A 25451-nucleotide genomic window follows, 5' to 3' on the forward strand; every position below is an offset into this window, starting at 1 on the left:
GTTTGTTTGTTTGTTGGTTGGTTGGTTCTATTTCCATGTGGCCACAAGCCATCAAATATGTTCACTTGAAGATCCCAACTACAGGAGTTGGTAAGAGTATAAGAAGTTAATAATAAAGAAGGTGACAGATTCAGGAGCTTCTGAGTGGACTAGAGCAATTATGTTAGTTTGTCTATCCAAAGGATTCTTTTAAGTTCTCTAAGGTTTTAGCCCAGCCACTAGAAACATGGAGAACATCTCCACTTCATTCTCTGAAGTGTTGGTGCTTATCTTACTGCCCTAATCAGAGAAGATAGTATTGAGCTGAGTTCCAATGCCATGATGGGGGTAGGAATCATAGGTCATATCTATAGGAACATCACAGTGAGGAGTTCCGGCCTGAAAGGGAGTTGAATGCACATGCCCCGAACTTAGACTCGCAGAGGTATAATGCGGCAAGAAGCTGTAGGATTTTTCCAAGTCAGGGGAGCCATCTTGCTTCAAGGAGAAGTTGCCACTGATGCTCAGAGGTGGAGTCAGTGGACCCTCGTAAGGCGGGGTACTACAGTCACGTGGGTGGCTCCCAAAGGTAGATTCTCCCAAACTCTTAAATGGTTGAGGCTTGAGATGGAGGAGGTGTGTTTCCATTTGGCCATAAGGAGGGCTGGGGAGCCCTGGAGACTGATAGCTGAAGCTGTGGACAGGGACGGTAGAGTCACAAACTGGAGGTTTTCCCTCGTGCTTCTCCAGAACGGCAGGCTGAGGACCCAGTTGGAGACAGCCAGCCACCAGGTTGCTTGTGGGTTGAGAGAGCCCTTTACAGAGCATCTCCACAAAGCCCTTCCCCTCAAGTGTCTGACCAGTCTCCAGGACTTCAGACAAGGCCCAAATGTAGTTCCTTGCCAGTCGAAGAGTCTCTATCTTGGACAGTTTTTGGGTTTTAGAGTAGCAAGGCATGACTCTCCTAAGGTTATCCAAAGCGTCATTCAGGCCGTGCATGCGGGTCCGTTCCCTAGCGTTGGCTTTGACTCTTCGAGCCCTGAACCTCTCCAGGCGGGCTTTTGTCATCTTCTTTTTCTTGGGACCTCTTCTTTTAGGTTTCTCTGCGTCTTCGTCCTCTTCTTCCTCCTCTTCAATACTGTCATGCTCTTCAATCAAGGTTCCAAGCATTCCATACGATCCTGGTCTTCTCTCCTGCTCCATCATTTCATTCTGAGCGCTCAGGCCCTTGTCCGTCCAAGATTGCGTGTTGACCACTTCCACCATATTCTTGGATTTCATGTACATTTTTGCCATTTAGATATTCTGGCAATAGAAAATATGAAAAGTTAAAATTCCAAAATACCTGATGTAAATAAATTGAGATAGATATGATGGCACATGGTTATGATCCCATCCCTTGGGAGGTGGATTCAGGAAGATCAGGAGTTCAAAGTAATCATTAACAGCATAGAAAGTTCAAGGCCAGCCTGAGCTACATGAGACCCTGTCAAAAGACACATAAGCTTTATTTTTATTCCATAGGTATAGAGCATTTTTGTGTTGGGATTTCATACTTTCCTTGCCCATTTGTCATTTTAAATTAAGCCAAGGTTCAAAGAATTGCCCTAGACCTAAATCTATTTACAGCACATTGAAAAAAAAAAGGCACAAAAGAAAAAAATTGAGCATTCATTGAGATGCTAGTGTCTGACTTTTTATTCATAGAATATTTATGTGTGAGCATTTGATACAAAATAACACAAGTAAAACTCCAAGGACACAATCTTTTCTTTAGCAAAGTATAACATGAAGGAAAATAAATGAGCATATATATTATTGCCACAGTAGAAAAAACTTAGCCAACTAAAGCAGTCCTGTACAGTAAAAGAACGTCTGGAGTTATCATCATCCCTGATTTCAAACTGTACTACAGAGCTATAATAGTAAAAGCCACGTGATATTGGCCTGAAAACAGACAGGTTGACCAATGGAACCAAAACTGAAGACTCAGAGGTAAATCTACAAAACTTCAGATGTCAGATTTTTTTATTTAAAAAAAAAAAAAAGAGCCAGAAATGCACAATGGGAAAAAAAGCATGTTCAAAAGTGGTGTTGGTCTAACTGGATTTCAGCATGTAGAAGAATGCAAATAAATCTGTATCGATCACTCTGTACAAAACTCAAGTCCAAGTGGATCACAGATCGAACATAGAATGAGATACACTGAACCTGGTAGAATTAGTGGGGAAGATCCTTGAGCACATTGGCATAAGAAACAACTTCCTGAACAGAACACCAACAGCGTAGGCTCTAAGATTAACAATTAATAAATGGAACCTTATGAAACTGAAAATGCAAAGGACTCTGTCAATAGGATAAAACCGCAGCCTACGGATTGGGAAAAGAGTTTCAATAACTCCACATATGACAGAGGGCTAATATCCAAAATATACGAAGAACTCAAGAAAACTACACATCAACACAAACCGTATAATTGTATTAAAAAGTGGAATACATTCTATTTCCCCTTCTGAGTGAGATTTAAGCATCCTCCTTTGGATACCCCTTGTTCCTTATTTTCTTTGGGTCTGTGCATTGTAGTGTGCTTATCCTGTACTATATGGCTAAAATCCACTTATAAGAGAGTACACGCCATGTGTGTCTTTCTGGCTTTGGGTCATCCCACTCAGGGTGATCTTTTCTAGTTTCATCCATTTGCCTGCAAATTTCATGATTTCTTTGTTTTTAATATCTGAGTAGTATTTCGTTGTGTAAATATACCATGGTTTATCCATTCTTTGGTTGAGGGACATCTAAGTTATTTTCAGATTCTGGCTATTATGAATAAAGCTATGAACATAGTTGACTAAGTGACCTCGTTATATATGGTGGAGCATCTTTTGGGCATATACCCAGGAGTAATATAGCTGGGTAAGGAGGTACAGTTACTCCTGGTTTTCTGAGAAAACGCCAAATTCATTTCCAGAGTGGTTGTGCAAGTTTGCACTCCCACCGGCAATGGTTGAAGAGATGGAGCAAGGTAGGAAAGGAAACAAAGAGAGATATGAGAGTGCAGATCAGACCTGGGGAGAATGGGGGTGGGTGGGCAAAAAGCCTGTGGAGAAAAGAGGAACAGTCAGTGGGGCATCTTCTGTTACAAGCTGGAACCAAAGTCAGGGTAGGTTTGGGGCCGGATTGAGAGAAACTCTAACAGAGACTCCTGGTAGCAGGGGCCGTAGGGACTGAAGAGGACGCCTTCTAACTAGACAAGGCTTCTAGTAGAGGGAGGAGAACATCAACCCATCCACAAAAACTTCAACTAGAAATTTTCCATGCCTATAAGAGGTGCAGGGATAAAGATGGAGCACATAGAGCAGAGATTGAGGGAATGCCCAACCAATGCCTGGACCAACCCAAGACCTAATGCATGAAAGTACCAACCGTTGACACTATTAACAATATTCTACTGTGCTTGCAGACAGGCTCCACCCAGTAGCACCTTTGAAGCAGATGCTGAAACTCACTGCCAAACATTAGGCAATGTGTAGGGAGTCTAGTACGAAGGTGGGGGAAGGAGAAAAGGACCTGGAGGTGACAGTGGCCTCATAAGAAGACCAACAAAGCCAACTAACCAGGGCCGTGCTGAGACTTAAGCACTAACAGAGGACCTTGCATGGACTGGACCTTGGCCCCCTACACAGATGTAGCTGATGGGCAGCTCTGGCTTCATGTGGGTCCTCTAATAAGGGGGGTGGGGGCTCTCATTGACATGGACTCTTATGTCTTCCTCCTGGCAGGACTGCCTTGTCAGGGCCACAGGGGAAGAGGAAAAACTCAGTTCTGATAAGAGTTGATGAGCCGGAGTGGATGGGAAAGGGGGCTCCCCTTGTCTGAGGAATCGTGGAGGTGGGAGGGGGAGAGGGAGGGAGTGTGGGACAGAATGGTGAGAAGGGATGGGGACATGACCAGGAAGTAAAGTGAATAAATTAATTTTTTTTTTAAAAAGAAAGTAGAGTACAGATCTAAAATGAACATTATCAATAGAGGAATCTCAAATGACCAAGAAACACTTAGAATGGATAAAGAAACTGGCACATTTACATAATAGAACACTATTCAGCTATAAAAAACAAGGAATTCTTGAAATTTGCAGGCAAATGAATTGAACTAGAAAAAGGTCATCCTGAGTGAGGTAACCCAGACCCAGAAAGACACACATGGCATATACTCACTTATAAGTGGAGATTAGCCCAACATAGATGTCCTCTGAGAGATTCTACCCAGCAGGGCATCAGGAAAGCTACTAGGACTTAAAGTCTAACTCAGCAAAGGGCTGAGAGTTGTATGGAAGAGGTGGAGGATGGAAGGACAGAGGGAGGGTGACTGTCAGGAACTCCACAAGGAGACTATAAGGCTGAAGGATCTGGACCCAGGGGCACCCGCACAAACTGATGCTCCAACCAAGGACAGTGCATGCAGTGAATCTAGATTCACTGCATGATGGACAGCTCATTCTCCACAGGGCGGGGCGGGGGGAAGGGGGGGTGAGAACTGCCTCTGACATGAACTCTGGTGCCTGGGATTTGATCACTGCCCCTTGGCAGGGAGGCTCTGTGGGAACTCAGAGGAAGGAGCCGCGGGCTATCCAGACGAGCCCTGATAGGCTGTGGTCAGCTGGTGCTGGAAAGAACCCCACCTGTCAGAGGTCTAGGGAAGGAGAATAGGGCAGAAGAGGGAGAAAGTGTGGGAACAGGAAGATAAGAGTGAGGGGGTCACAACTGGAATGTAGTACGAATAAATTATTATAAAATAAAACATGTTCAGTATCCTTTGCCATAAGGAAAATGAAAACTCAAAACTACTTTGAGATCCCATCTTACTCATGCCAGAATGGCTTTGCTTTCAAGGATGTGGAGCAGAGGGAACATGCCTCCGTTTTTGCTGGCAGAGCAAGCTTGTAAAGCCACTATGGAAAGTGCTATGGTGGTTCCTTTAAAAATTAGGAATCGATCTACCTCAAGACCCAGCCAAAACCACTCTTGGGCATATACCCCAAGATGTTCCATCCTACCACAAGAACACTTACTCAGCTGTGTTCATAGCAGCTTTATTCATAATATCCAGAAACTGGAAACAATCTAGATGTCCCTCAGCCAAAGAACGGATAAAGAAAATGTGGTACATTTACACAATGTAGTATTATTCAGCTGTTATAAAAAAAATAGTATCATGAAAATTTCAGGCAAGGGATGCAACTAGTAAAAAAAATATCCTGATTAGGGTACTACAGACCCCAAAAGTCAAACATGACGCTTAGTCACTTATAAGTGGATATTAAACGGTAAAGATAGTAACTCTACAAACCGCAGAGCCAGAGAGGCTAAGTCAAGGAGGGCTCAGTGGAGGGTCCATGGATCTCCCTGGGAAGGAGAAATGCAACAGATCTTTCAGGCAGACTTGGGGAGGGTGGGGATGGGAACAAGAGGGATTTGGTCAGGGAGTGGGATGGATGGATGGAGAGAGTGCTGGGAGACATGACGGTAAGGGTGAGCCTCCATGTCCAGAAGAGCACTGGGTTTCTTCACAAGCACCTTGTGTTCTCTCAGGAGCTGGGGGTGTCAGACATTCCAGGGACACAGTGTCTTGAGTGAAGCACGAAAAAAAAAAAAATTCACCACCAATCACCTATCAAATTTGCCCATGTATTGACAACTGTTTCCTTTGCACATGCGTCTCACGCTATCAGAAAGGACTATGACAACCATTAGAAACAAAAGTCAGTGATCTACAAAGACCTATTCAAGATTGTTTTAGTCAAACAGTCAGGTAATACTTTATTAGAAACGAAAGAGAGGGAACAAATGTAAAACAGAACAGAATATAGTCACTGTGGACATAATATGGGGCTGTTTTTGGTAAACACAGAAAAAGCACAGCTACCTCAATTCGTTTGCCTAAATGATACTGTTTGATAAATAGAAACTGGTGATTTAGCGAACGTCTTGCATTCATAGTACAAGAGTTTGAATAGTTCTCAGAACTTTTGAGTAATTTCTAGGTATATAGTTTACCAGATAAAAGTATCTGATAAGCTTCACGGAAGCTTGTCAATTATAAGATGTTACTATTTAGTCCTTGAAACATTAAACCCTCTGTCACCTTTTTTATGAGAAAGGGAAAAATGCGATAATTTGCCGTTTGATCCTTGAAGCCAGAATCTCCAGTAAACGAATTCAGGGATTAGTACGTGGCTTTAACAAAAATATAAAAATATGATTTGAATTGTTTCTGGTAATTGGATCTTGTTTTCATTGTAACCTCATTTACCTCCTATAAATAATTAATGTTACTGCATTGCAAAAACAGCCCAGGTTTCATATTAATCAGTAAGGAAATCATGTCAGCTTGACTTACTCACTTAATAAGGCTTCCTGGGTAAGCAGCTTTATTGAAAACACACTCTGGAACCTACTGGTCAACTGGCTGCCCAGGCCAAGTCAGAAAAAAAAAATCCCACTTTTAATATGGATGATGAAGCTGTGTGCTGAGCTGCACTTCTACGTCAGGCAACTATCCAGAGGGAGGGGTGAGGACCTAATTAACTTTCCGTTAAAGTAACACAGATCTTCCAGAGGCAGGTGCATGCTGAGGCCAGAAGTGGTGGGGTGGGCTTGGGAAACCTAATGCTCTCTGCGTAATTGCAATAACAGTTGTGCAGTATCCTAAGGTTGCAGCACTTTTGCATTCAATAATCTATATATTCCATAGAGCACTCCGTTGAGGGTGGTGAGTATAGCCCTCTCCACTTTATAGTTGGCAGCACCAAGGGGCCAGTCTTCTAAATAATGGGCATATAAAGGCATAGCGTGACAGGACACGAAAACATTTCTGACCCCAAATCCTTGGCTTTACAGTTCTTTTCCTCCCCTTTTATTTCATCTTAACTAAAGACGCGTAGCTACGTTTTGATTCTAGCAAATGGGGACCAGTAAAGCTAAACCAACAGGAGCAAATCTTATCCAATGAAGGTTGTCTTAGATTTTTCTCTGAGATAGTTTTTGCATCTCAATTTTCAAGATTCATTCCTTGCCCCTCACCCCATCCCCGGAGACTTTCTTTGTTGCTTCCGGCTACTTATTCTACCCTTCTTCTCATCTACTGAACTCTCTTCCTTTTCCTTCATATCTTCCTCCTTCCTCCGTCAGCATCACTGCCCTGCATCACAACGACATGTGCATGTGAAAGAGAGGAGAAAGATGAAGGGGAGAAGAGCCTCCTGACCCACCCGCTTCGACTGCTGGGTTTGGCTTTCCTCACTGCTGTCCCTCTCAACTCTTGCTTGACCTTTCTACTTGCGTCCGTACGCACCCTACCAGGAATTGTGGTTGGAAAAAAATATTAAATTGGCCGATCTCTGTCTTGAACAGACTCGATGATTTTTAAGAAGCCTTAACAAATCGTGCTGCCAGTGGGTACAAAAGGAGAAGAACCTACTGGACTTGGACAAACAATGTGAAACAAAACAAAGCGGTGAAACTTCTACCTTTGTTCTTTTACCAGCCGTGAGGAGAACAGGGACGGCTCTGCTCTAATATTCTCTGTTCCCATATGTGTTGGTCCAGCAGCTCTAACAGAATTCTGTGGGTATATAAATGTAGCTTCAAGAAGACGGTGACCAGGAGAGTGCAGGTGGAGTTCCAACCCAGTATTTTCAACTCCTGATTTCTAATCCCAGATTTATTTATTACACTCTTTTTGATAATATAAAGATAAGGTTATTTTTACATTATTTACATAATACGAAAGCATGACAAAGGATGACACTGTAAAACAATATCTGTGTATTCATTTTGCATTTATTTTTGGAATTTTAGTTCTAACTCATTCTTGCATATGTATTTTCTTCATTCAAAATTAAATTTTCCCCACAGATGAATAAATAAGTCACACTGTATATGCTACTATTTCTTATTAGCTGAATGCCACCTCACCTGACTGGCACAGAGACAAATTTGATAACTGTCCAATAGTCTGCTCTTCTCAGCTAGACTAGACAATGCACTCTGGAGTCAGATTGACTGAGTCCAAATTTCAATTTTACCACTTAATAAATTTGTGAGTTAGACTTTCATCTGCTTTAATCTTCTCCTCCTTAAATAGGAATAATATTAGACATAACTTATAAATTATTCTCAGCATAAAATGAGGTGATGTATTTAAACATTTGGGGTTATGCCAAGTGTCACAAATTACACATAAGTGTGAGGTATGATTACTCCTAAAAAGCCTGAGTCTCAATGACAATAGTGGGTATATATAACTATAAATTCTATGTTGTCATGAAAATGAAAATCGGTGATCTACTTCAGTTTTTGTTTAAAAGGGTTTGGAAGAACTGCTACTTTGCTATGTGATAATGAAGTTAAATATGAAAGGCCCCGAAAGACGAAAGAGGTGAATGAAGACACCGAGCTCCACCAGATGCCTCTACAGTCAGACGTGAAATTAGCTTCCAATTTCTCATTGGAGGGTGAAAGAGGGAAGACTCGCCAAAAGAGGGAAGACTCGCCAGGCATCGTGGCACATGCCTTTAATCCCAGCAGTTGGAAGGCAGAGGCAGGCAGATGGATCGTTGTGAGTTCGAGGCCAGACTGGTCTACAAAGAAATGAGTCCAGGACAGTCAAGGCTACACAGAGAAACACTGTCTTGAGAAAACCAAATAATAATAATAATAATAATAATAATAATAATAATAATAATAATAATAATAATAATAATAATAATAAAAAGAGGAAAAACTCCTCGTAAAGGAGACATCTGACATGACATTCCTTCTTAGTCACATGTTCACCCAGTTCCTGGTTGAATGCAGAAAACCTCATCTATTAGAACATTTTTATCTTTAGTTCACAATACGAGGGATGCAACTTCTCTACAAGCTCCAGAATTAAGAGCCAGAACTTTGCAAAGGCAAAATGTACTTTCTTGTCTTCTACCTTTAATACTTTCAAGCCTTCACAAGATTGACAGAGAAAACAAAGACAAATAACTCAGTTTCAGATTTGAGTGTTGAAAATGTGTGATGCACTTCTAATTTTTTTTTTTTTTTAATGAATGAAACTTAGGTGGATTTGCTTCAGAGCAAGGACCTAAATCCAAAGCAGCCATTAACCTGTTAGCACGTCATCTCATTGGTATCCTGAAAGAAACACGAAACTACGATATTTTCTTGTTACTAAACTGTGAGGTGAACATAGCAAAATTATCTTAATATTTTGTATGGTTATAAAAGGCTATGGTGCGGCCTCATAGAACACAGGGATAAATCATGTCAAGGTTATCTCAATTTCTAGAAGTTAGTTTTCAATTTAGCTTTAGCCAATGCGGCTAAAACGTATTAATAAGTACTAGTTTTAGGTACAGAACTCTCCTACCCCAAACATGTTCAAACTCATTCTGATCTTATAAAGTCTATTTTTTTTTTATAAAGTCCAGTCTTTGTATTGGCATTCAGATTTCCTCATATACCTGGATAGAGTTACAGGATTTTTCTCTTTATATCCTTCAATAAAATCTCAGTTTTTAATTATTTTCTCTATTTAAAATATTATTTTCATTTTTTTTCACTTTAAACCTGTATTGAAATAGACATATTTCAATTTCAAATATTGTATAGACAATTCTGACTGTGTACTATCTTGGCTAATGAGGCCATAGTCGTTGTGTCTTTCTACTATATGAAGCTGTACGGAATTCTTCCTATACTTTTACTAGTTTTCATTTATATTGGAGAATTTTCCATTGAAGAGTGAGTGAGAAGTATTTACACGTGTGTCTGGGGTTAACTGGCCAGTATCTTTTCTCTTTAAAAAGGTGATTAGCTCCTGACACTGTGGCACTAAATAAAACAGAAAGGGACCACAGCAGGCTAATTTCTAGAGAATCTAAGGAGCATATAAGCTAAATGATTTGTGTATAGCTGCAGAGCCTGCAACTAAAAAACAAATGAAACAGAACGCAAACCAAAGTGTTCATAAGTGGCTGCTGCATGGAAACGGTGAATAGGCTGGTGAGTCTTTCATAGCCACACTTTTATATCCGCAACTATAATTTCCCATTAATTAATAACTACGCACATACTTAGTTGCATTCTCTGTCTCTCTGTCTTTCCCTAACACACACACACACACACACACACACACACACACACACACTGTAAGGGAGCAAGGCCATATACTTCACTCAGTCCCACAGCCTCAGACCATAATAATGAGCTTCCTTGGCATAATTTAGACAATTATCTAATTTTCTCTCCATGTTCTTGACTATGTAGAAACTAAGGTGGGGTTATTTGTATTTGTTAGTATTTTTAACATATATTTTGGTGGGAAAGTAATGAGTATATGGCAGAAGATACAGTTGGACAACCATTTTCTCACTTACAGTCTCAAATAGCTGGGGGGGTGGGGTACATTTTCTATCCTCTTCCCATCATTGAAGAACTTTTGGCAAAGTTAAGTGGGGATAGTGAAGAGAATCTTCGCCTCTAGACTCCCAACATTTCCCTCTCCTTGTTTATTTTCCACTCCCCCCCCAACCACCACCACCCTGACTCTTTACTGAGACCTCAAAGTTCATGAGGGGAGCCCTGAATTGGTCCAATTCTTCCAATTTGCTTGCTAAACCACTTTGGGAAAACAGGCAAACTTTCGCTTCTTTTTAGCGTTAGCAAGAAGGAAGGTCAGGCTTCGTGGAAACAGAGGAGTCACCAGTAGCCTCTTCTTTTCTGAACCTGTGGGAACTTCACACAGAAACCTTACTACCCCCACCCCCACGCACAGGCTCACCTCAGGCAGTGGAGTCCCAGGATTATACTCTAATCTGTGTCCTGGAGGACATACAGTCAGAGCAGCCAAGTCCACCCTGACCAGGAAGATCCTGGGAGACAGGGGATGCTTCCAGCCACCCATGTTAAGCCAGTAGCTACCTTTTAGTAACTGTCCCTGGTCTAAGTCCCCCAGCTTTCTGACGTACCACCAGAATGCCTTCAGGCCACTGCCTCCACTGCTGCTTGTTTTCCTGTCTTTTCAGGACCTCCTTCCTGGAGTCAGCTCCGAGTAGCTCTTTCAGGACCACAGTCTCTGGGCAGCTCCTGTGATCTGAAGAGAGCATCTGACTTGCAGCAGTTTTTTGATGGCCCTGGCAGCTGACCAGGGCGGGGGTGATGTTGCCCACAGACGGCCCCTCCTCCTTCCTAGCCTAAAGACACACCTCCTTCACAGGGCTTCCCTGACCAGTTCCAGCTTTGCCACAGCACGTTTGTTTTTGTTTGAATCAGGAAGAGGCTGAAGGAGGCGGACCGCTGGAGTAGAGGACAACTGAAAAGGCAAAGTAGAGTAGGCAGAACAGAACGCGGTCCAAAAAACTAGAGATAGACTTGAAAAGAAAGCTAAAAGTATGGATGAGGCTGCTGGCCCATTGCTTAAAAAAAAAAAAAAAAAAAAGGCAAGAAAATTGCACAGCGAGGACACAGTGGTAGTGAGTACACTACCTTGCACGGAGGGATTGTTCATTGATTTATTTGTTGTTTTTTCAGAGGATTTTGTTCTTCCTTCTAGGATGATTATTTCTGAGCTCTCTTCTCTCTCTCTCTGTCTCTCTCTCTCTCTCTCTCTCTCTCTCTCTCTCTCTCTCTCTCTCTCTCTGTCTAGTATTTGAACCTAGGGCCTTGTATATGCTAAGCAATTGCTTTACCACTAAGCTGCAGTTTCTCCCCCCCCCCCGCCCCGCCGCCCCCAGCCTTTTCTCTGAGTTTCAAGTATGAAAGGAGAAAGTCTCTATCTCCCTTTTAAACATAACAAACATATTCCTGTTATAGCCACATTTGCTGTACTGTTTTGTCATCTACTGTTCATGTGGCATTCTGAAAACAAAAACAAATGTATAAACTCTTGGAGCTCTGGCTCCAAAAGATAGTTTTATTGCCAGTGTAATTAAAGACTATCATGTTTGAAATAGTTCATTTTTATAACTCTGACATAGGTAGTTTGTGAATTTTTGGTCTTCATAGGAAACTAAAGGATAAAAATTAACCTTTTCCCCCAGTTTTTATTGGGAGATAATAATTTTCAGCAAATCTTTAAGGTCCCACCAATCTTTTCTGGAAGGAAATATCTACTCAGCAAAATAAACTTCATTTTTGGAGTAATTAAGGAATACATGGTGGGCATGATAAATTTCTGGAAAACTTATCAGAATTTATTCCTAAACCAGCGGAAGGTTGTGTATGGGACAGTTTGGCTCTAAATAGATCAACCTTAATGGTTTCTAGGTGACTGCACATTAGGTGGGCTGGCCCCTGAATTCTGTCTGTAAAGACATACCCATGGACATTAAAAAGTTATTGTTGCTGAAGGCAGCATCCTGCCTGTGAGATTTGCTGCAGGAAAGGAGGATTGGACTATTAGCAGAAAGGGGAACAAACTGAGACAAAGATGAGGACAGAAACCAAACATCGGGCCTGGACCCCCTCACTTCCTCTGACAGAAATGGGACGTAAGAGGATTAACTCACAAAATACACTCAATTGTGTGTGTGCACGTGTAGTATGTGTGTGCATGTGAATACTTGTGTCATGGCAGAAGGAGCTCTGGACACGGAATTTTCTTTAAGAGCTGCTTTCCCTGTCCCATCCCCCCACCCCCAGAAAAGTGGGTGGAATACATTTCATTAGGGTCACTGTCAAAACTCCTTGACAGTTGTGGGGTTGGCTGAGAGGGCTGGAAGGGGCAGGAAGGGAGTGCAGTCAGCAAAGGGAAGGGGGTGGTGACTGCCTTAGGAGAGGAGAGTGAAGGACATTTGCATTTGTCCCCCTCCCCGCCCCCCCCCCCCCAGCTCCTGGGCCAGAGGGCCAGTCCACAGCCCTTCCCTCTTTCTCTATTCCTTTTTTATTATTTTTATTTATTTATTTATTTATTGTAAAGCTCTGAGCTAACCTGTTAGAACCATCTGTGCTGAGTGTGGAAAGGAGACCAGACCAGCGCTCAGTTGCTGGCCCACTAGGAACCACTGAAGCAGAGAAAAAAGAGGCAACAGGCAGATTTATGAGCCGCAATCTGTTACGCCCCACCCCCCAGGCCCTCTGCCAGAAGACAGCCTGATAATCCATCAACCCCACTAATGAATTAATTAGTATTCCCAGTAATCCTGACCCCCAAAGGAGACCTACCCGTAGGCCTGTAAGGGGAGTAGACGCTGCCTCCTGCAACCAGACACTGAAGAAATGAGACCAACGTCTGACATTGGCCCTAGGGCACTGGGCTGCAAGCCACAGACAATGTTGGTAACTATCCCCAGATGTCCACCTTTCTCATCTTCCCTTGGGAGACCACTTGCCTTTGCTGAATTAAGACTGCTACTTCCAAACAAATGAGGTCTAGAGGCATAAATCAGGAGCTATAGAAAGTGGGAAACTGAGCTTCAGGGAAGAAGTCACGGGGCTGTCCATAGCCACAGGAAAACGTGAGCAGGTCTGAAGCCTGCTCTGCTTACTGAAATTTGGGACAGCAATGGGGTAGGGCACGGGCTGAGGAGAAGGCAAAGGAAACAGTCTCTGGTCTAAGGAAGCTCAGGGTTCAAGTAGTAAAGGGACAAAGTGGAAATGAATGGTGAAATGGTTTGTTGGTTGGTTGGTTGGTTGATTGGTTGCTTGGTTGGTTGGTTTTTCGAGACAGAGTTTCACTATGTAGCCTTGGCTGGGCTGGACTCACTTTGCAGACCAGGCTGGCCTCAAACTCACAGTGATCCACCTGCCTCTGCCTCCCAAGTGTTGGGATTTTTTTAAATTAAGAGATTTGTAAAAAAAAAAAAAAAAAGAGAGAGAGAGAGAGAGAGAGAGAGAGAGAGAGAGAGAGAGAGAGAGAGAGAGAGAGAGATTTGTGACTTGAGGTACGCCTGAATATGAACTGGAGCAAAATATAAACCCAACGGCTGAGTTTCTGACAGTCTGTGGAGAATGACATCAGGGAGGCGTCACCCCCCTCTTTACAACCACAAAACATTTTTTATTCTTCTCACAAACATGCTGCAGTGGAGTGTGAAAATAAATAAATAATAAAAGCTTGGGAGTAAGCAAACTTGCATTCTGAACCTTAACCTAGGACCAGACCCCATTTGCTTGGCAGTGTAAGTTTTAATTTAATAAAAGCAGGTGGGCTCCTCGGGGTCTTAGTAAGGATTGGTTTAATGGCACAGCATGGTATTCCCCATAGTCAGGGATCAGGATGGATCAGTATCTCCGATCTCTGATCTCTCATGTCCCTTCTACCGATAACATTCAGTAATGACGACCTTGTTAAATGTCGCAATAATCTTTTGAGACTGACTAACATAGAAGCCTTCAGGGTTGAGTAAGGTACCAACACTGATGAGTGACCAGGTCATAAGCATAAGTGTGGGTGTGTCTCCACCTGCACCGTTGGTAATTTGCCTCAATTTCCTTCTACTCCATTTATCCAAAGTCTATGCATCTGGGCAATTACAGCGTGTATCATTCCAGCTGCATAACGTTATCCACATTTGCTTGAATCTGCTTGACATTACTCTCTTTTTAAAAACCTCTCTACTGTATACCCTAAGCCGGTTTGGCAATTGCTGTCCCCAAAAGTCTTCTAGGATTCAGTGAATCTTAGTGCTACTGTTTACTAATGATGGGACATCTGAAAGCTTATTTGCTTTTCTACCCCTAAGTTCCATCATATGTAATTGGGGGTAATAAGGCTCAGATAATACATTTGCTCTGAAGTGTATACACAAATAACAGATGGTAAGTTTACTAAATTATTGGTATTATGTCTGACACTTAGCTCGAGCCCAGTGAATGCTGCTTATTGGCATTTTATCTTGAACATTAGAATCTGATCTTTTATTCCCTAGAGACCAAAGAGATATCTGTATCTATTTCTTTTTAACACGGCCTGTTTCTGTATTTCTGTGTTACTTCAATAGTCATGCTTTATGCTGTCTTGCCTACAGGCCAGGCTGATAGAGGCATTTTCTCAGTTTAGTTTCTCTCCCCCCTGATAACTTTAGCTTGTGTCAAGTTGAAAAGCAGCTAACTAGACAAGCACTCCTAATTTTTAAAATACAGAAGTACATATCAGATTATATGTTTTTACACGTGCGTTCCCAACTTGTGTAGCATCCTTATATGAGGATTGCCTCTTACAACATGAATTTAGATGGGTACTCATTAAAAAATGAAGATTGTTTTCCTTTCCTGTAAGTGTAAGCTAGTCATTTGTAAATTGTGAGATTAAAGTTGGTTTTAAAACATAAGTAAAATATACTTGTCTTTAAAATGCCATTTCTACTGTATTAGTTACTTTTCTGATTGTTGTAAAATATGCCCTGACAGAAGCAGGTACAGGACAGAAGGGTGTGTACTGGCTCATAGTATCCCTGTATGGAAGTTATGGTGGCAGGAGTCTGAAGTGGTAGCTCCTGTGATATCATCCATCGTCAGGAAGCAGAGAGAGACGAATTCTTGTGTTTAACTCTCTATTATTATTATTATTATTATTATTATTATTATTATTATTATTATTATTATTATTATTATTATTATTATTATTTCTCTTTTATGCAGTTCAGGGCCTGTCCCATGAGATGGTGCTGCTTACATCCAAGGTTGGCCTTCCCTGCTCTCTTAAACTGTTTAAGTCACACACTCGTTCACATACCTAGAGGCTTTTTTCTACAGTGAAGAAGAGATAAGTAAAGCCAAGTACAACATCCAGGTGCTTTCAGTTGTCCTTGAGGAGCAGACAGAGCACCTGCCTGTGTCCTTGCAGATCAATATCAGAACTATTTCACCAGGCAGGCTCTTGAACGGTGTAGCCTGGCCCTAGCTCTGCGCAGCCTCTGTTTTATGGTTCACCACCTTATTAGTCTCTGCTACATGCTTCCACTGGGGCAGAGTGACTCACTCTGCAGTTCCTGCTCTCTCCTTAATGATGGAATGACATTCCTAAAACTGTAAATCAAAATCAATCTTTTTTACCCAGTTTCTGTCAGTTGTTTTGGTCATAATGACACAAAGTAACTAAAGTAACAAAGTAAATTATTCTTCAATGACTTTCCAGTCTTATTTTTGCTGTCTTTCTGCTCTCGTAGCTGGAACTATTTCATTGTCAAAACACAGTAATGCTACTATGGATTGAGAAGGCAGGGAGTCAGTTCAAACGAAGAACACATTGCTGTGCTCACCTTTTGGGACTCACAGAGTAATCAATATATCAGAATTGCAGAGAAGGGGAGAGGATAGAAATAAATAGGAAACTGACATCCTCCTGAGGAGTCCTTACACCAGCACTCTAAATATTTGCCTGCTTTAGAGATACACAATTTTCAGAGTTTTCATATAGATAACTTTACTTACGACAGCTCTTTGTAATAGACGTGATTATTATTCCTTTTTACTTTTTTGTTTCTTTGTCTTTTATTTCTCCCTGATCATCAAACCCAAGACCCTGTACATCTTAAACAGATATTTGATGACAGAGCTACATCCATAACTCCTTATAAATTTTCAATAGAAGAAAACAAATTTCATTAATTAATTCATCCAATAAAGAGTTGAGAGTCCTCATGCATAATGGGGACTGAGGGTGTAGCTGAGCAAACCAGTATGATGGTTAGCTTGCCCAGGGTAACAAAGCCAAGGAATGAACCACTTTGAATGTCTGCTTACTTCCACGGTTCTGACTTGGTTTGATTGTGTCAATGGGTCTGAGTGTTTGCCTTCGTGTATGTCTATGTACTGTATGTGTGTACCTGGTGCCATCTAGGAGAGAATGTCAGATCCCTCTAGAACTGGTGCTACAGACAGTTGTGAGCCACCTTGTGGGTGCTGGGAATTGAAAATGAGTCCTCTGGAAGAGCAACCAGTGCACTTAAACACTGGGCAATGTCTCCATCCCCTTATTTTTATTTTTAATAACTAAGCTCTAAGAGAATATATTTGATTGAAAATTATGTAAGTTAGTATTCCATTCCAGAAACTTACCTATTCCCAGGAGTACTATTGGTTATATAAAGATAAGTAATGACCCTAGGGGTCACTATGTACAGGGGCACCCTGTGAAAAATTGGATGGCTCCCACATGATACCCTTTTCCCTTCTCCTCCAAGCACTGCCCCTCTTCATTCAAGTTGTATCAGTATTTAGCCATATCTATGATTATCATAAGTTCTATTTTACTTAATACATCCACGGCTTATATTTATACATGATTTCCTATCAACAACTTTAATTTTTATTTTGTTAGTGTTATTTACAGTTCTCAAGACTTGAGTCTCACTTTTCACTTAATTAAGGAAGGGTCTTTTAGTTTTGCTGTTGTGTTGTGACCAGGTTAGCAGGCTAGTGATCCTCTGGCCAAATCTCCTATCTCTGCCTCTGCCTCCATTGTAGGAATAACGGAATACAGTTGGACATCATTGTAGCAAGAATTTTTAGTCACTAAACACTGCCCTTTTTAAATTATTTTAGACACATTTTTGTCCAACTTGGAGGCTCATTATAGGGTCTCTTTACTTACACTCTCCACTAAGATAGGACTTGACCTTTCCTGAACTTTTTTGTTTTCCTTAATGCTTCCTACTTTACTACACCGTTAAAAGAAGAAAGCCTTCTTTTATCTAGGCTGTAAAGGACTGTTGTGAAGGGGTACAGAGGGGCCTTGGGGTTCCTAGGTAAAAGGTAACAGTGATGAGAGCTGGGAAAGGTAAAGTGAGAGAAGTGAGAAATAGAAGAGAAAGGAAGGAAGGAAGGAAAGAAGAAAAAGAAAGAATGGAAAAGTCCTTTTTATCCCATTTTGTGACTCAGTGAAAAAAATAGCCTCGGGCTCATCTTCTCAATATTCAACCCCTATCTCCTTACCTCCACCCAGATGAATCAGAGTTAGAGCACAAATAAATCTTTAAGGGTAAGCACTATTTCCCCCTCAGGCTAGAGTGGATTTAGCCTCTTTAAAGGCTAGAAATTAAGACTGAATATTTTCTGTGAATGCCAGCTGAGGCCGGGCTGTACGCTGTAGGAACCTCTTACAACATTCTGGGGCAGATGCTGCCACCCGGTAATGAGAGTGCTAAGTGTAGCGGGAGCGGGTGACTCAGCCTTGTCCGAACAGCTGCTTGGAAGGCTGAGCCAGGAGGATTCAAGGCCAGCTTTGCCTATAGAATAAGAACAACCAACCCAGCTTCAGCTTCGTTATTTGGGAAAAGAGGGTTCTTTATGCAGATTTTTAGTCTCCCAGATGAAATTATGTAAAAAACACAGACTGAGAGAAGAAAATTTGAAGAGAAGGAGGATTTTATTAGAGTTTGAGGGTGAAACAAAAAGGGCAGAAATGTTGAAAAGCTCAACAGCTGCCAGGAAGGAAGAGGAAGATGAATAGAGGGGAGGAGAGAGCCATGCTTCTTGGGTAAAGAAAGATGATAGGAAGAGAGGGAGAGGCTGAGAGGGGTTGGGGTTAGGGACAGGGGAGTGTGAAAGGGAGCTGGGAAGAGTGACAGATAAGGAGGGGGAGAGGAGGGAAGGGGAGCTGGGGAAGACCGCACATCCACAGTTTACAGCTGCAGGGCAAAAAAGCTTAGGACTTGGGCCGGTACCCTAAAAAAGGAAACAGAGAGAGAGATGAAAAAAGTCTTACTTTCTCAGTTAAAACTCAGAACAAATGGGGCCAACTTAGAGGTAAGAACCCATTAGCAAGCAGACTGAGGGAGGAGTTTCCTGAGTATACATTCACTAAGAGAAGAGTTTTCCCTTCCATCTCTTAAACACACTCAGGTGTCTACTGTACAGACTATGCACTGGTCCATATGGGTTAACTTCCTTGTGTCCTCTCATTTACTGTATAATGATGTGCTTTGTACATAACACTTTAAGTAGTTAAGAATGCATGTTGTTTTTTGTGGTTCTTGTTTTTGTTTGTTTGTTTGTTTTACCCAAAATGATGTGATAGAGTAAATTAAGAAAAGTTTAGAAAATACATAGTCTGTCTACAATGCAACCATGTTTTCCCAACAGGAAGCAACATCTTAATGTGCCCAGCCAAATCTTGCTCCTGCATCTGGTTGTGTCCTGTGCTATTTCAACAATCAGCTGGGATGACTCCTCCCTCTTACACATAGTATTGAAAATTCTAAGGAAGGCAATCATGGCGTTTATTTAGTCAATAAAATTGGTGTTACTGGGGAAAGAGAAGGTGGCATTCAAAGCCATTCACAAGGGAAGGGCCCATATCCAATGGCCTGCAAGTATAGAAATAGTCTGGCCCAACATAATATAGGAGTCTGAGCAACTTGGCAAGACTTTGTTTCACAATAAAGTATCTGCAGTGCTGAGTACATAGCTCACAGGGCAATTCTCCCAGTGTCTGCTGTTGTCTATCTGCAGTAAGGAAAATTTAGCTTTGCTTAGAGTTTTGAGAATGAATTAAGCAGGCAACGAAATTCCCTGAGGCCTTAGGACACTGGACTGAAGTCCTTCCCTATCCACCTCAACCTGTCACGTCTCAACTATTCCAGAATAACTTCCTAAATATCACCTCCAACTACTTTAAGGTTTGAGGGGATTTCCATATCCCTGTCAGGCCCCTCTCCATTGTGTCCTCTTGCCTCTCCCTTCTTTCTCCTTCGCTTAGTGCACATGGTCCCCAATTTGATTTACTTTTGAACATTGTGTGGTTTTGCAATGGTTGGTCCTCAGAGAGCCCTCCGAGGGAGCATCCATCTGTCAGGCATCCATCACCTCCTCTCTAGGCTGCAATCATTGCCCTGGCTTTCTCCTTTGTACGCAGAGGGCTCTAAGCAAGTTGTTGAAGATTTAGGCAAATTTTCTCTTCCCGACTTTGTCTCACCTTTTCCCTGATTTCTGCCGCCCTTCCTCACCTTGATTCTGTTTGTCCCTTTAAAAATCTTTGAAATCATAGAAGTCTGCGAACTTACACTTCGGTGAATCTGCTTTGCCTCTCCTTGCCCACTGGGATGACTTGTGCTATGCAATTAAGATGAAACAGCACACTGAGTTATCAGTAAACTCGGGACTAGGCATAAGAGCAGAAGGGAGCTATGGGGCAGCAAATCTCGAACACCAGCTAAGCCTTTAAACTCCCTGTAGCCGCCCTACTGCCAGCAGGAAACAGTCAAATGCAATTGATTTCTTCACCCCTTTCCACTTACAAAATGCTGTGCTTCAGGCCCAGGACTAACAGCTCCAGGTTCTCCCAGCACTCCTCAGTCCCTGTCTGCTGCAGGACATGGCTGGCACACCATACCCTCTACCCTGAACTTTCTAGGGCAGAGCTCTTTCTTCCCCTTCACCATACCGTCTAGACATTTCGTTGCTGTTGGTGTTTTTTCTCTTGCTTTTCCCTCTTACATGGCAGCCAAAAACTGTTTCCAGTGAGCCTACATCTATATATTTTAACCTACCTTACCTAAAAAGTAATTGAGTGTCCTCGTTTTTTGTTTGTTTGTTTTGTTGTTGTTGTTGTTTGTTTGTTTTGTTTTAATTATAGGAAAAAGGAGAAATGTTAGGACTTTGCCCAAGTCTGCCTAACAATTTGTGATGTCATTGCCTACCTGCCACTGGGGGTGCCCCTGACCACGAGTATATAAAAGGATAAACCCACCTATCTCTCTCTCTTGCTTTCCCTCCTCCTCTGTCTTACACCTCTCTGTCTCTGTCTGTTTCTGTCTCTGTCTCTCTATCTCCATCTCTCTATCTCTGTTTCTCTCTGTGTGTCTCTCTCTCTGTCGCTTTCTCTCTGTCTCTCTCTCTCCCATTTCTCTCTTCCTCTCTCTTTCCTGTTTCTCTTCCTCTTTTCCTCTCTCTCTGTCTCTGGACACCCCCTCCTTTTCTTCTCTCCCCATGCTCATAAAATAAACCTCTCAATATCATATCTATTGGGTCGCACATATATCATATTTCATATCTCATTGGTATTTAAAATATACACACTCCCTGTCTTATTTCTTGCAATTATTATTTATAGTCAAATGATATTCAGATTAAATTATTCTGGACCCTTAAATAAGTTTTACTAAAATCCAATATAAGTTTTAAAATCCATACCACTGTCTCAGTGTTTTTTTTTTTCTTCCAAAGTTGAATAAGTTTTACTTTACAGAAAATGAAAGAATAGCTTCTTGTGTCTACCATAGCACCCGTCTCATTGTGTATTATCACAGTTGATACTATTTGGTCATTTCTTCCGAAGAGGCCACACTCTTTTCATGTGATGATGTGTCTCTTTACAATGGATGCTCTGCAGTAAAGCCAAGTTTCTTACATGTGCTGAGTAGAACTATGGCTGTCTCATCAGTGTCCCTACTGCCAATTCGGTATCCTTGTCCAAACTTTGCATTGCTTCTGTGACAGCTGAGCACAACTCCAATCATGATGGACCTAAAAGAGTAGAAGTGTTAAGTCCTTTTGTAATTACATGGCATTATTTAGATAAAAATAGAAAATTAAGCTGGTCAGTGGTGGCACACGCCTTTAATCCCAGCACTAGGGAGGCAGAGGCAGGTAGATCTCTATGAGTTCAAGGGACAACCTGGTCTACAATGTGAGTCCAGGACAGTCAAGGCTACTCAGAGAACCCCTGTCTCGAAAAACCAAGAAAAAGAAAAGAAAATTAAATTACACTAGTGTTCCTGTTCTTTAAACATCAGACAAAACTGTTAATATATGAAGCCAGGGTACTGTTTGCATTTTGCCTATCCTAGATTCTCCCTGTTGTGAGAGACTTGTGATTTCTCTTTAGACAGGAAGGCATATTTGACAATTTGTCTCTCCCTTTCGACTTCAGATCTATCCATGTTTTTGCTTCTTTCCCCATGTCATTACCTCCACAGAAATGTCTCCCTCTGTGTTATCCATTTAGCTTTTTTTTTTAATTGACAATTATCCTCACCTCTAACGACTCCTGAAACAACTTGAGTTAGTTATCAATTAATAATGGGCTGAAATACATTCCCCTGGTGTGTGTGTGTGTGTGTGTGTACGTGTGTGTGTTTGTGTGTGTGTGTGAGAGAGAGAGAGAGAGAGAGAGAGAGAGAGAGAGAGAGAGAGAGAGAGAGAAGGGGTGATTTTGATATTCTTGCACCTACCTTCCAAGTCTGGGATAATGCACATATACCTTACAGCTGATTTCTGATGTACCAGGGGTTGAATCGAGGTCTTTTTGCATGTAAAGCAAACATTCTACCGGAAGAGCTGTATCCTCAGTCCCCTTCCTAACCCTTAATTTCCATTTCTACTTGTATGATATAATTTTATTAGTTTTTTTAAAAATCTAGATATTTTTATTAAAAGTGTATTTAGGTGGTTCTGCGATAGTTAGTTGATATCAAAATTTGAGTAGTACTTGTATTTTTCCTCTAAGCCCTAAATGGAAAATATTATCAAATGCTTCTTTATTGGAGCCTTATTTTCCTTTCAGATTTTGAAATAAACTGTGGTTATGACCACAAAATATATGGAATTCTGATTTCTCAGAAGTCTAGACTGTTTCTGTTCCTATAACTAAAAATATTTGGTTCATGGGAAGGCATAATTTTGTTAGATATAAGCTTAAGGCCAGGGAGATGCTCAGTAGGGAAAGATGCTTGCTGCCAAAACTGAAAACCCGATTTTGATCCCTGGGACTCACATGATGGAAGGAGATAACCAACTCCCCAAAGCTGTTCTTCCATCTCCAGACTTTGGTCTTGGCACATATTATTATATAAGTGTAGAAGAATAAATTTTCAATGATAATATATTGTTACCTGGTTTCTACAGTGTGACTTGCTATTTACTGCTTCAAACTAAAGTTGAACACAATACAAACTAATAGTCACAAAAATAGTTTTAATAATTTATACATTAAAGATCAATTCTTTGTAAAATTAGAGCTAGCTACTCCTCACAAGTTATAGCTACGAAATTAAGCTAACCAAATATAAACTAAAATTCAAAAACAAGTTATTTTAAATATTCCCAAAATCAAATGCAATACTTCATGATGTCTGAATAATTGTAAACCCTGGGGAAACATAGCTTAATATGTTTAAAGAAAATGCATTCACGTTGTTTGAAGTGTCTGTTTCCAGCACTGGGAGCTATAACTCAGTACTTACCTTATATGCATTTATTCCCTGTGTTCCTCCACCCATCAAAAAAAGAGAAAGCAATAAACAATGACAAAACCACAAACAAAGAAACAAAACAAAACAAACAAAAAACACTTCCCTTATCTGTAGCCTTTTTATTTCTTGCACTATACTGTGCTTTTGGTTATTTTAACTTGGGAGATAGGTATTATTATAGCTATATGCCACATGTAAATGTCATGACAGATAAACGTGGGAAATCAACCCTGGACCATGGTGACAGATGAACTTGATATGGCCCAAATAGTTATGGCTAAATGTTTTTGCAAATTAGTTCCATCTCCTGAGAACTGTTTTCCTGCCTATTCAGCCTAATGAGACCCTAAGAATGAGCCTTCCTAGTACACAGATATGTAAAATACCCTGAGATACAAAATAATGTTTGACATGGATAACATATGGTGGTTGGTCAACAGAGAGAACTAAAAATGGAAAATTCTAGAAAATGAGTTATACTTAGATGAAAGGTTTTATTAGGTAAACTCGACCAGACCTTTTGTGTTTGTGAGGAGTTGGTATGTTTTAGACCTGACTCAAATCACCTTGAGCCATTACTAATGCCTATAACAGCAACTCAGTACCCACCTTAGTGTTTGTCACAGTATTCTTGTCATTACTGTGTTAATCCTTTTGGAACATTGTAGCAAAACGTTAGCTTTCAGCAACATAACAGCTAAAAATTCATCACATAGCATGTGAAACCAGTAACAGGGACTTCTGTGCTTTCCTATAACCTGCCTACGTGCTGGTTCCAGCCGTGTATTTGAATAGTGCCCTGCAATTTTTCTTTTATTTCTTCTGTAACTATAAAAAGTGTCACAAGGCTGTTACAATGTTGGAACATGATATTTGAAATAATCTGAATTATGATCCTGTGAGCTGACCATTCACACTTTGCCCCAGGGTAAAGTTATCTCTTATTACTGTCACTATGTGAGTACAGAGGATTAGATTAAAGCATCTGTCCGCTGAGGAACAATGATTGTCACCAAACCACAGCGATCTTACAAGATTTCACCCACGGGACACCTCTTCAGTAATATCTGTACTGATTCCTTCTCCACGTCTGTGTGTGTATGTGCATGTTGTGTGTCTGAGGCGTCTGAGATGTGCATGTGTGGGTGGGCCCACTTGTGTATTCGTGGACAAGTTGGAGGATGACATCAGGTATCTTTCTCTATCGCTTCCTTTCTTATTCTTTTGAGGCAAAGTATTTCTCTGAAACTTAAGCTTGTCCTGACTAGAAAGTCCAGGAAACCCATCGCCATTTCTTTCACTTTCCTCAAAAGCTATGATTACAGATATGTAAGTATTTCAGAAAATGGGGCATCCCAGTACATTCCCAATATGATACTGAATAATTGTAGCCCCCTCGTTTAGTACTTAGTTTAATTAATAAAAGAATTTAAAAATAGGTTGAAAGAGAAGCTCACAAACATTTTTTTTTTTTTTAAGTCTAAAAGAAAAACCCCCGGGCAAACAAGCTAAAAAATATCAGCAGTCACCAACAGGAAGGAATGGAGAAAGGAAACGGGAAGTCCATACCACCTGAGGTAAGCTGGCTGGAGGTCAGCTACGGTCAGCTACACGTCTGACAAGGAGCTACCTTGTGGGGAGTGGGGCCTTAGGGAAAGTGTGAGGAAACCGGATGGACCAACAAAAGTAGATTTAGGCTCTTGCCCTCATCTAAAAGAAAGTTACAAAAAAGAAAAGGAAAAATTACACCTTTCTTTGTCAGGACCCTGAAATGTTTGCAGACCCAACGGAAGCCCATGGGATTGTGCTAGTAGGCAGAAATTCTGGGAGGAAAAAGAATATTATCTTATTAAAGAAATAATTATTATTCCCATCTCTTTAGCTTAAGGTGAACCCAGCAACCCAGGGGTAGTTCAAGTTTCCTTAGGATTGGGACCTTCATCCAGGTCATTGGCCTGCCCAGCTGGAATACGGCATCTTCATCCAGGGCAGAGAGTTCATTCTCTTGACTGGAATGGAACAGTTTTCTCTTTAAAGGCATTTGATGCATAACACAACTATGTGGCCACTCTTAGTTTCATGAGTTCTGGGATCCAAACTTGGGTCCAAAACTTGCTGTATTCTGTACAGCGAGCAGTCTTACCCACTCAGCCATCGCACTAGCCTCCCAAGTCCCTTGTGCTTACTGCACAGGAGCTAGGAAAAGGAAGAGAAAGTAACGTCTCTCTCTGTCTGTCTGTCTGTCTCTCTCTCCCTCTCTCCCTCTCTCCTCTCTCTCTCTCTCTCTCTC

The 25451-nt window shown here is 41.3% G+C and overlaps 1 protein-coding gene across 1 annotated transcript; it reads right to left on the minus strand.

Moving 5' to 3' along the window:
- Nucleotides 1-220: 220 nt before the first annotated feature.
- Neurod4 (neuronal differentiation 4) lies at nt 221-1275 on the minus strand. Its single transcript, XM_051170789.1, has one exon. The coding sequence runs from the start codon at nt 1273-1275 to the stop codon at nt 280-282; it is 996 nt and encodes a 331-aa protein (XP_051026746.1). The 3' UTR covers nt 221-279.
- Nucleotides 1276-25451: the final 24176 nt, after the last annotated feature.

Source organism: Acomys russatus, chromosome 28 (assembly GCF_903995435.1).
Source record: "Acomys russatus chromosome 28, mAcoRus1.1, whole genome shotgun sequence".
Classification (NCBI taxonomy): Eukaryota; Metazoa; Chordata; class Mammalia; order Rodentia; family Muridae; genus Acomys; species Acomys russatus.

What these genes read in the sequence shown, in the direction of transcription:
- Neurod4 (XM_051170789.1), bottom strand. Translation starts at nt 1,275, where the DNA reads ATGGCAAAAATGTACATGAAATCCAAGAATATGGTGGAAGTGGTCAAC.